General features: G+C 40.3%; 1 protein-coding gene across 1 annotated transcript; it reads left to right on the top strand.

Moving 5' to 3' along the window:
* The first annotated feature begins 96 nt into the window (after window positions 1–96).
* Window positions 97–8,222, top strand: cgrrf1 (cell growth regulator with ring finger domain 1). The gene is made up of 6 exons (XM_030405170.1): window positions 97–610; window positions 1,537–1,673; window positions 2,763–2,940; window positions 3,296–3,443; window positions 3,778–3,885; window positions 6,622–8,222. The coding sequence occupies exons 1-6, from the start codon at window positions 507–509 to the stop codon at window positions 6,967–6,969; spliced, it is 1,023 nt and encodes a 340-aa protein (XP_030261030.1). The 5' UTR covers window positions 97–506; the 3' UTR covers window positions 6,970–8,222.
* The last annotated feature ends 3,762 nt before the right edge of the window (window positions 8,223–11,984 follow it).

The following is an 11,984-nucleotide window of genomic DNA, read 5'->3' on the forward strand; positions in this document are numbered from 1 at the left end:
GTTCAAACATTCAAAATAAAATCCATGAATAAGCGATTTATACCTGTTTAGCAATTAATACATATTAAAGCATATTCATTGAATACAAATGCCAAAAATATGTATGTCATTTTTACTGTTATTTACAGAATAATTTTCAGAACGTAGCTAGTAGTCAGCTCTTCAGAACATGATCTGTATATATGCGCTTAAGCAATTTACCGTGTAAATAGCTTTGTTTCAGCTGTGTATGCCTCGCTTAACTCGTCTACGGAATGAATCCATTAAAAACGGGAACCTGAAATGCGATTAAGTTAAATTAGCGAGTAAAATATTTAATTAAACTCAACCTTAGAAGTGACAATAGACCGGATTCCCGGTTGAACAAGTCAATGTTTTTATAACTTTTATGCCTTCTCGGCCACCGTAGTTGTAGCTGAGGCGTTTCTGTCATGGCCGTCATGGAATTGCTGGACCGGAGGGTTTATTTAATGACTCGGCTTATCCTATGACATAAATGAAATGAAATGGCAGCGGTTTTCCTGGTGACCTTGTATGAATACTCACCACTGTTTTATATCAGTGTGGTTTCTTTGTGTTTCGTTGTCACCGCGGCCATGGTGCTCGGCTGGTAAGTGATACGTAGCCACATTAGCAAATCCACTGTTTGTTGTGGCAGCAACATACAGTACGACACGTTATTTTAACATGTTAGCTCTGTACAGGTGCGTAGAATTAGGTCGACTAAGGCTAACGGTACTTTTCTTTGCCGCTAATATTAATGACTTGGCCTCTGGACAACATCACCACAGTCCTGAAAGTGACCATTTGATAAGACAACACCATAAGTTCATATGTCAGCTGTTGTCTGAAACACACATGACAGATGACAAAATTGAAATGTACAACTACAAGAAATAAAAACTAGTAATACGACATCTCCAGTTTTGCGGTAATATCTAAAAAATACTAATTAATAATCTGCTTTGTTAGCCAAATACTGTACACTCAAAATGACATATATTTAAGCTGCTCTCTGGTGTTTTTATACACATACACCAGGTCAGAGGAGGATAGAAATAGATATTTATATGATATTGTGCATATATAAAAATGTATAAAAAGCAAGACCATAAATGCCTGCATACATAGTCAAGTGTTCATGTGAATTGTAAACAAATACAAGTAGTGCAAAGGGGGTGTTTATGTGATGAGCTGCTCAGCTTTTTATTCCGCTGTTAGAAGATTACAAGAGAAGAGATCAATGCAGAACATAATTACTTTGTGCTCCTCAGATTATATTAGATAGGCTTTATTTATCCCACAGTGGGGAAATTCACTTGTTACAACAGCTAAAGATGCAACAAGTACAGGAAAAAAGAATCAGACAAATAAAATAAACGAAAAATAGAATAGAATAAATAAGATATTTACAAAATACAAAGTGAGTGGAAAGTGATTGTCGAGGTAGTGCCTGAGTTAAACAGTCTGACGGCTGTGGGGATGGGTGATCTGCAGTCCTTCACACTTTGTTCACTCTGCCTCCCATCCTACCAGGTTTGGTTTCGATGTCCCAGTGATCCTTCGCAGCTCTGATGACACTGAGTCCATCCTACCAACCCCTGAGAAGCAAATGGTTCAGGTGACCAATCCTTTTGCCCTGGAGTTGGCCTCTGGGCCGGCATCTGTCACTGGTGAGAGCAGTCGTTATCATCAGCCATTTAACACACTTTTCTTTAGATTATTAGTCTATTTCAGCTTGTCAGCACTAGTCGTTGCAGCATCCATTCGTCGCCAGTGTCGACAACAATCTTTACGTTGTGACAGTGCATCATAATGACTAGCATCGTAACACATGACATTTACGAAATACACAGGAAGAGACTAAAACATCCACACAGCTCCTGACAATGAAATGATTAAGATAAATTCAATACACTGACTTCATTTGGTGAGTAACCACCAGCGTTTGGTAAAAGCCATTTAAATACTGATTTAATGAAGACCAGATGACCAGATGAAGATGATGATAATGACTGTCATCATCATTAGTATTACTACTACTGCTACTATTTTAAATATAGTAACAATCACAATGACAATAACTGTTATTAGCATTATTGCCATCATTATCCGTATCATTACTATTGCACTATTTACATTACTTTATTACAATCATAGTCTATTATATCAAATTACAATTTGATTCCTTCCACAGTATGGTGACAGCATAGTGCTACCAGAATGCATTGCACAGCTTATTACAGAGACAATTGATGGTAGGTGTGAAACTGGAGGATTCTGTGGACATGTTCCATTGCTATAGTATATATATATCACAGGCTGGCTACTCAGCGTGAAACCTATGAGAAATGTTCTGTGATATCGGTCCATCTATCCCCTCAGTCAAAAACAGCTTGCTGGCAGGATCGTGTAAATGTGTGCAGTGGTTGATCCAAGGGAGCGTTGCAAATTCATATTGAAATTGACAGGCTAGTTAGCTGTTGGTGTAAGTAGTTAGGTATTTTGTAAAAAAAAAAAAAATGTTGAGATATTTTTTTGCCCATTCTGAGTATTCAAACAGATTTTTTTTGCCCAAATGAATATTCAAACAGCTTCAAATGTTCAAGTATCAACATTCATCGATATCTTGATATTTTTTATAACACAAAAGGGTACTATAGCAAAGGTTCTTTGGTAGAAATGAGACGTTTCAAAATTATGTAGTGCACGAATCTTTTGTGTCCCATGCCATGATAACATCAGTGAACACTCTGTTGCAGATGGTGTGTCATTAAAGCCCTGCTGTCTGGAGCCCTGTGTCCTGAGCTGTTTCTGGGGCTGTGAGATTGGTGCCCTGCAGAGAGGACTGCAGGCCCACCAGCACGGCTCCAGGCTCAGCACCCTTCAACATTTCCAGGAGACCCTGCACCTCCGCTACCATTACTGTCAGAGCTTCCAGTATCCTTTACAGTACTGAGACTCTTGGGACTTATTTGATTGTAATAATGTGGATGTACATTCCTCTTGTTCTGGCTCGCCTTCACCAGCCTAACCCCACAACCACTTTTCTTTTCGATATATGTTTTATCTTGTGATCTTGTTCGCTTTTTATCTTGTCAGGTGTCTTTGATTACACAGAAACAAGCTAAACTGTGATTCAACATTACAGAATATTAAGAGTAATCAGCCAACAGTCATTTTATCACAGTGATCACCCTCATGATGAATGAGATATTTGTTTGGTCTTATTCTTCGTGTCTGGCTGATCTTAAAGCTGTTCCTGGCATTAGCCTCTTTGACCCCACCCTCCCAGTACTGGCTGTCAGGATGGAAAGGAACATCATACACAGGTTCCTGCTGATAACGGCATCACTGATTTCGGGCCATTACCAAGGGAACGCTACCCTCTTGTGGCTGTCCTGACACTTGCAGAGCCAGAAGCCAGAGACATGTACAACATTGTGAGTCGATCGCACATTCAGACATCTGTTTGTCTTTGAGGCAGATGACCAGAATCACACCAGTTTTTCAGTTATATCTCTGTATTTTTACTACAGATATATTTACATTTACATTTAGCCAGGCTTAGCACAAAGACTGAAAACGGGGCGAAACTGCAGGACAGAGCAAGTCAGAGTCTTTGTTCAGCACCATCAGCAACACTGTCAGTTGTCTATCAGGCCCACAACTTTAACTCTCCTGACCAGCTCAAGCTTAAAAGAAAAAAATCCTCAGCATAGGGAAGTGATTCACAGTTATATATTTAAAGATCGGATGCTGTCTTTCCTCTCTTAGGTGTCCAGTGTGACTGTCATTCATGTTCCTGATGACAAATACAGGCTCTCTGCACGGGTTCTCTTTCAGTACCTTCTCACCTCACAAGGAAACATGTATGAGTTGAAGGTATGTCACATTTAGGTTACAGCAAGTTTTGTTTTTCTCTCAAACTCACACAGCCAGCCTTTCCATGTTGTGTTTGAAATGCGTGTTTAGCTGCGAGAGAGTGTGCTACTCAGCAAGGTAACCAGGCCAGTGTTCCTCTTCACGCTGCCAAGAAGATCCCGTCTTAAAAAGGTTTCAGTGCGAGTGAAGGGACAAATCTACAATCCCCATTCTGTTGTAAAGACTTCTAAAGTTGAGCAAAAGATAATTTGAGGCTTTAGCAGTCAGAGTTAGTCAAATCATGTGGGTATATTCTTGGGAGGCAGCAATTAACTGATTCTACTTTATACCATCTGTTTTGGTATAAACATTACAGTGATGTCACTGCAGACTTTGATTCCCTAGTATGGGTCAAGCTCCAAAAACACTGTATCCTACATTTCCCATCAAACAACTGGAGAGCATCTTTTCACTTGACTTGCTGTCTGATAAACTGAGATATGCTTGTCCTGTTAAGATGGGTAACACAGTATTATTAGATAGCTAATCTAATCTAATAAGAAACTGACAGCAAGGACTACACCTTGCGATAGAAGGACACATTCATGATGTTAGGTTTTAAAAATGATGCAAACTGGGGGTCAAGTCAATCTGGTCTCAACCAAAACAAGAGAGGCCTTGCACTTTTCTGGGCTAACAATAATTCATGTAATTCTAAAAATAAATTTGCAACAAACCTGTCTGTCCTTTTCCAAATCTTTAAAGGTCCCATATCATAAAAAACACGTTTTCTCAGAATGAGGAAAACAAGCGAGTCCTGCATGGTCTCTGCAGCCCACCCACTGGTAAAACGGCGCTCCTACAGGCTGTTCAGATTCTGCTCCTTTCGTTACATAACGGAAGGAGTCATTATCATAGGCCGACCTCCTCCGCGCGGTGATAGGAGATATCAGAGAGGGGGGCGTTCATCCCCGAGGTGAAGTTTAGTGTGTCCAGCTGAGAGACAGCAGTGTTTCGCAACGTTGTTGCTCAGAGCTAGACACGCAATTGCCCTGTTGTCGGTTGTATAAATCAACATAAGTGCCTATATTCTGTCCCAGCTACAGAACAACAGAAGAGACCGTGGTTGTGTTTCATTTTTAATGACAACGTGCCAGCTGCTGTTCGTGTTAGCTTGTATGTGTGCGCTAACCACTTCACATCGGACTGCTTCAGTAAGGAGGGTCAGTACAAAGCTGGCTTTGCCTCGACACTGACCCTCATAAAAGGATCAGTCCCAACCATACCGGACCCAGCAACTGCACCCGAGCCACAGATAAGTGTCGCCGCGGTTTGATAGTATTTACAGTTGCCGACTTGTATGGTGAAGTCAGCTGGAAATTGGCTAACTAGTTAGCTCCGCTTCGGTCCGCTATGTAATGGCGTTTAAAGCGAGTTTAATGTTAATAATATTACGATGGAGCTTGGTTGTCACAGTAAAAAGTCTGGAAACATGTGCTGACTGGAGACAGAGACGATGCGAACAGTGTCAAAGAGTTTGGAGACAAACACAGCTTTCGCTAGTTGTTAGCCATTAGCTACATGGTAGTAACGGTAACAACACATACGAATAAACTAACATTATTCAGCCACACTAACCATTCTGAAACGTCCTGCTGCAGCCGCAGAGTCTGTACTTCTTCTGGAGCCTCTCCTTCTGGGTCCGATTCTGGGTCAAACTGGTTCAGTTGAACGAAAAAAATCTCCGCGAGCCATAGTGTTACATCCACCGTAAACATTAGCGCATGCTACCGTTAGCATAAGGGGCTTACTCTCCCTGAAAGTGAATTAGCAGGCAAGGCTCCCCAAGTAGACGTTGACAGACGGAGCTCATTAGCATTTAAAGGTGCAGGTACAGAAACAGACTGCTCTGAATAGAGCTCAGCAGAGCGACTTTTAGACAGCTGGAGTTCAGGACCATGGATGTGTTTGGGGCAATACATATCGAATACAGAGTTGTTGGACCTCTGACAGCTGTGTGAAATTGATGAAAAACAGTATAATATGGGACCTTTAAAACTTTAACACAAAAATAAGTAGGAAGCAAAACAGGCTGATATTGGTGATCTGACATTAGGCCAAATTGTCCTGATGCAAACTTAGCAAACTGTTTTACGTTAGTGGGCTAGTTAGGTAGCATTTTACTAGCATTGGCTAACGTAAGATACAAATGTATACAGTTTCATATGTCCATGAAGATCCTGGTATAAATATAATGTGACTTTACATTGTAATGATAACTTGGAACAAAGGGGTCTTTGTTGTTGATGTTCAGCTGACAGTTAGGTCTACCACACAGCCAAATCCACTCTTTACAACTATGGTGAAAATGGCCAAGAGACATTTAATCAAACAATACAATTACTTTACGTATATTTTTGATCTAGCATATTCATGAACATGAGAGCTGTAGAAATCATTGGAACTCAGGACCGTCAGGATACTACATGTTCTTTACAAGTGGATGGAAACTTTTTGCCAAGACTGTATAAGTTTGCAGCTGGAAACAGAAAAGTTGACCGAGGTTCATCCGAGTGCCAAGTTTGCTTGGCTGTTTGGTGCACAGAGTAAAATAGGCAGGACTAAGCAAGGGTCAGTTAGTGGTGATGTGTGCATTTCATTTCGGGTCCTGGATCACTATGGAGCTGAAATGGAATGGAGTCATCGTAGAGGTTTGCTATCACAAATCAAAGTAACCATGTCAACTGTCTCCTGCAGCCTCTTTTCATGTCAGCTGACAGCGTGGGAGCATCTGGGCCTCCTGACACAGAGCAAAGTACCCAACACAGTGAACCCAACAGCAGGGCCAGTGGAGTGGAGCAGAGTCCAGTGCTGGAGGAGGAGGAGGAGGAGGTAGAGGAGAAGAAGGAGGAGGAGGAAGAGGAGGAGGAGGAGGACTGGTCAGAGGGGAGGGGCCGAGATTGTGTGGTCTGTCAGAATGCAGCGGTGAACAGAGTACTGCTGCCCTGCAGACACGCCTGTGTGTGTGACAGCTGTGTGTCACACTTCCAGCACTGCCCCATCTGCAGGGCCTTCGTCCTGGAGTCCTTCACCCTGACACAGTGACCTTATCATCATTATACAATACAAGATTGTAAAATGAATTTTATTTTTCTAATTCCCTAATTACCATACACACAAAAGAAAAACTATCCAGACTGATGAATAAGTAACAATAGTGTCATATTTAAAAAACCTTTCATGGTGGAATTTTGATGATGAGTTCAGGTGTCTCACAGTCTGAGCAATGAAGCTGCTCTGTAGTCTGGTGGTAAAGCAGCAGATACTTGTGTATCTGATGTCAGATGGCAGCAGGGTGAACACACAGTGGCTGGCTGGGTGTTGTTTTTTAGTATCTTTGGGCTCTGTGCAGACATCTTACTTCGCTGATGTTACTGATGGTCTGAAGATGGGTACTTTAATGCAACTGTTAGGCTGTCTGAGACAATCTATGCTCACATGAGTTATATGCTGTTTCCCAAATCAATTCTACAGACTAACTGTGCACAGTATACACAATATATGGATGTATATATCTACCAAAAGACTGACTATGTGCAGTTTGTACAACCGGGATTCCGAAAAAGGTTACGACTTACACTTAGTTAAAAACAGTGCAAGGCCTTTAAAGGGCACTGTAGTTTTGGAGAAGAAATTAAAACATGTTTTATATGAACAACATTAATGAGGTAATAATACAAAATGTTCCCATAAAAGAATGAACAAGCTGTTCTCAGAGGAAAACAAGGTCCCCGAACACTGTTTTAAGTTAGAAAGGTGGCAGGGTCCGCCACATATAAACAAAGTAAAACAGTATAAATTGTGTTGTCCTTTAAGGTCAGTTTGTTTATTCAGTTTATTCAGTCATGAAAACAAAGAGAGTTAGTTTCTTTAGTTTGTTAGACAGAAAGAAATCAGGCAATGAAGATCTTTGTCATCAACATTTCTTCCCCAACACTACAGAGTGCTCCTTTAATGTTCAAACTGATAAACTTTATTGTTTCTTGCAAACATAGTCATTCTGAATTTGATGCCTGAACGTGTTCCATAAAAGTTTGGACAACCCATGTTCACCACTGTGTTACATCACAGTTTCTTTTAAAAAGACAACTGAACTGAGGACTCGTTGTAGTTTGTTTTGTGTTTTTACTTTATTTATAGATTTTACATGAGCTATAACTTGTACAGAAATGTTGCATCAACAGACTGAATGAAAATAAATATGTACCTCATAATAATATTAGTGGTCATATATATAAGCAAACTATGTGAAGTACACACATTGGACAACGAGATAAGTAAATAAATGTGGAATGGATTCCTGTGGTAGTTGTGGAATTATTGTGTATAAAGTCACAGATTTGTGGTGGGAAGTAACGACTTCCATTTTCACAGATCCATGTACCTGGTTAACTTTTTTGGGTAGCTTGTACTTTTTTGATTCATTTCAGACTTTCACTCTTCCCTGAGTATATGTTTTGAGAAAAATCTTTACTCCATCACATTTGCATATAATGGTGTTATTTTTATTTTTATGCTTCCATGCATATATTGTTAAGAGGCAGGTGGTCAGCTGGTGCCAGGTCTCCTGGTACTATGTTACTGTTCCTACCCGTAAACATTGGAAGAGGTGCCAACACTTTTTATTTATATGGGCATGAACACAGACAGCATCTTCTTTTTATGTCAAAATAATGGAGATGCTTTGTACATTTAAATGGCGCATCAAACGTTTTGGCCACACTGAAGGTTTAAAGAGAAGAGACATCCACACAGCTCCCAGAGTGCCGTGAAAAATCACCTCCCTCTGACTGAACAGCGTCAGAACCATCTGTTCCCCATCCATTATGATTCAGCATTTTAGTGGATTCAGCATTCTAATCGTTATCTTTCATTCTGACTGGATTGTGGTTCTGAGAATCAAGATATGTTTTATACTATAACTCTACGTTTGGATGACCTCAATATCAAACATCTGCAAAAAAAGACCATAGAGAAGAAATATCAAGAGGCTGACTTTGGTTTCATCTTAAACAGAGTGTGTCTGCTGTAAGAATACACACCTGTGTCACCTGTATCAACACCACAGGGATGTTGTGTTAGACCCATGATGTGTTTTCATGTGTGCACATGTGCACGTTGTCAGACAGTATATCATTAGTTATTTTTAAATTGTAACTACAAAAGCCCTAAGGGGCAAGTGAGTTTTTTTTTTTTCAATTTTGTAAGTGTGATCTAAAGGATTCTCTTTCCTGGGTTTATGACTTGTGATCTCGTGGGGAAAAAGTGCTTTCATTGTCTTCCTTCCGTAAAAACATGTACTGTGTTGTAAATCTGTTTGTTCATATAATATGTGCGTCCATATTTTTCTCCAACAGCTGAAAGACGGTCTTACAAACCATTATTTATTGTTCCCTCTCCTGCTGCATCACCTGAGCTGCTGCTGGTCTCTGTGGATGAATACGATGAGAATAAACTTGTGACTGAAAGTAAAAATGATCATTCAGAAATAATTAACAAGATTTACCATGATTTATTTTTCTCTCCTCTCATCTTCCTCCATCACCTGAGCTGCTGCTGGTCTCTGTGGACTAAAAGGTGAGCACAAGCTTACGAAGTCACTTAGAATACAATCAAATATACTGATGGAGAAATTGATGTGTGTCGTTTTGGCCTGGCTGTCCATGTAATGTCACTCAATATGCATCTTACTGACAGTTTTTTTTCTCTCTTGTCTTACTCATCACCCTGAGCTGCTGTGGAAGAAATCAAAGAGCCAGATTCAACGTTCCTGCAGTACACCCAAAAATAAAGAAACCAGATGACACTGGAGCATGGTGAACAACGACTCTGATCACTTTAATAAACAGCTGATATATGGTGGCATGTTGCCCTTCAAGGCTTTAAAAAGAAACAGAAACCAATGGCTGTCACATCTTACCGTAAAGGTGCCCATCCAACTCTTTAATATAGAATACAATGAAGAGTGGAATAACAGTCACCAGTAATGAATCTGAGGGTGGAGTGATAAACCAAGCCTAGTGGAGTAAGAGTGGAGACAGAGGCATGTCTAGAGATAACATTACCATGATCCAGGACAGATAAAAAGGCAGCTTCAATGATGAACATGGGGAAAGTAGTCCTGTTTCTTGTATGAATAACCATTATTTTGTTTAAGCTTGTTAACAAAAATGAAATTTAAATTTGAGTTTCTGATCCTGATTTCACATAAACAGCCCACACTGCCCCCTCTTCCAACCCTGTCTGCTCTGTTCAGGTATAGAATCCTCTGAATCAGGAGTGCTCTGCTTGAGCCAGGTTTCTGTCAGAACCAAGATATCGGGATTGGTCTATGACTTGAGAATTTTCAGTTCGTCTAACTTAGATTGATTACACAGAACTCTGTGTATAACACCTAAGCCCGTTCTGCATTTTAAAGCATGTGAGGTGAAAATATTTTGCTATGAGTCACAATAGGGCTTACTGGCAGAATGGAACTTAGAGCAAAGGATGGTAGATTGTAAAATAATTAAATTTTGAGCTCTATAATTTGTATAGGAAATAGACATGGGATGTTTGCAGTGACCATTTGACTTCAAAACTATGTTTAAAAAATATTAGATGCAGGAGCAGATACTGAAGAAAGGGAGTATTCTTGCTATCAAGCCTGAAGGTATGACAGCCAGAATACATTCTCTCTTTCACTATAAGCAATATATAAGGAAGGTGTTTAGTCATTATATCAGTTAACATATATCAGGTATATGTTAAGATAGATGTTAACGCCTTTTGTTCATTTCGCTGTGGGCACTTAATGTGCATATTTAATTGACGAGTGGAGTGAGAGACAGACTCAGTCATGTCAGGTGATGAATCTTTCATGATAGAATCAGCTATATATTTATGTTACTTTACTCAGTTGTGTTTCAAAAATCCAGGCAACATAACGTATGGCAGTCTCTGGATATGCCATCTAGCTTTAGGTGACGTTAAGCTTGTCACGGTTAGACAGTTGTGTAGTGAGGGGTATAAGCACACTTGCTTTTTGCCAACCACACAAGCATACCTTATTTTCCGGTCTGCATTGCCTTTCCCCTTTTCTAAATCCCCATCTGGAACACTTCTTCGTTATACATTGAGGAAACTAACTATGAAGTTTGGTCACTGAATGCAATATTTATAAGTTTGACAATCTAAAAGGTGACAGCATATATAGTTAAGGTTGTAAGGACAGTGACTGTTGGTAGTTGTTCATTTTGTTGGAAAGGTTAAATTCTAATGGCATGGGTTATTGTGCAGATGATATAGATAAGTTAGCTAACATGTGCTAATGACAGTTGTCACTTGTTGCCATAGCAATGGCAAATGTGCTAATTTCCTGCAGCCTGATGAAGTGAAGTGGCCATTGAAAGTCCTTCAGCTGACTCTGAAGAGTCTCCTCCTTTTGTTGCAGGGCACCTGGGATAGGTAATGGAGGGCAGCTGGTGTTCATTACTTTTCCATCAACTGGCATCTACCAAGACTCTTGATTGCTGAGGAAACACAGATACCATATACTCACCGGACATGTCACCCATTGAGCATGTTTGGGATGCTCTGGATACGACACATATACGACACGTATACGACAGCGTGTTCCAGTTCCTGCCAATGTCCAGTAACTTAGCACAGCCAGTGAAGAGGAGTGGACCAACATTCCACAGGCCACAATCAACAACCTGATCAACTATGTGCGAAGGTCACACCAGATACTGACTGGTTTTCTGACCCCCCCCCCCCCCCCCCCTTATAAAGCAAAACTGCACATTTCAGAGTGGCCTTTTATTGTGGCCAGCCTAAGCCACACCTGTGCAATATTCATGCTGTCTAATCAGCATCTTGATATGCCACACCTGTGAGGTGGGACGGATTATCTCAGCAAAGGAGAAGTGCTCACTAACAGATTTAGACAGACTTGTGAACAATATTTGAGAGAAATGGATCTTTTGTGTACGGAAGAGGATTAGGGCCACATGTGATTTTTTTTTTTTGTTCTGACTTTAAAGTCAGAATTCTGAGATTAAAGTCAGAATTCTGACTTT

The sequence above is a fragment of the Sparus aurata genome, chromosome 22, assembly GCF_900880675.1.
Source record: "Sparus aurata chromosome 22, fSpaAur1.1, whole genome shotgun sequence".
NCBI lineage: Eukaryota > Metazoa > Chordata > Actinopteri > Spariformes > Sparidae > Sparus > Sparus aurata.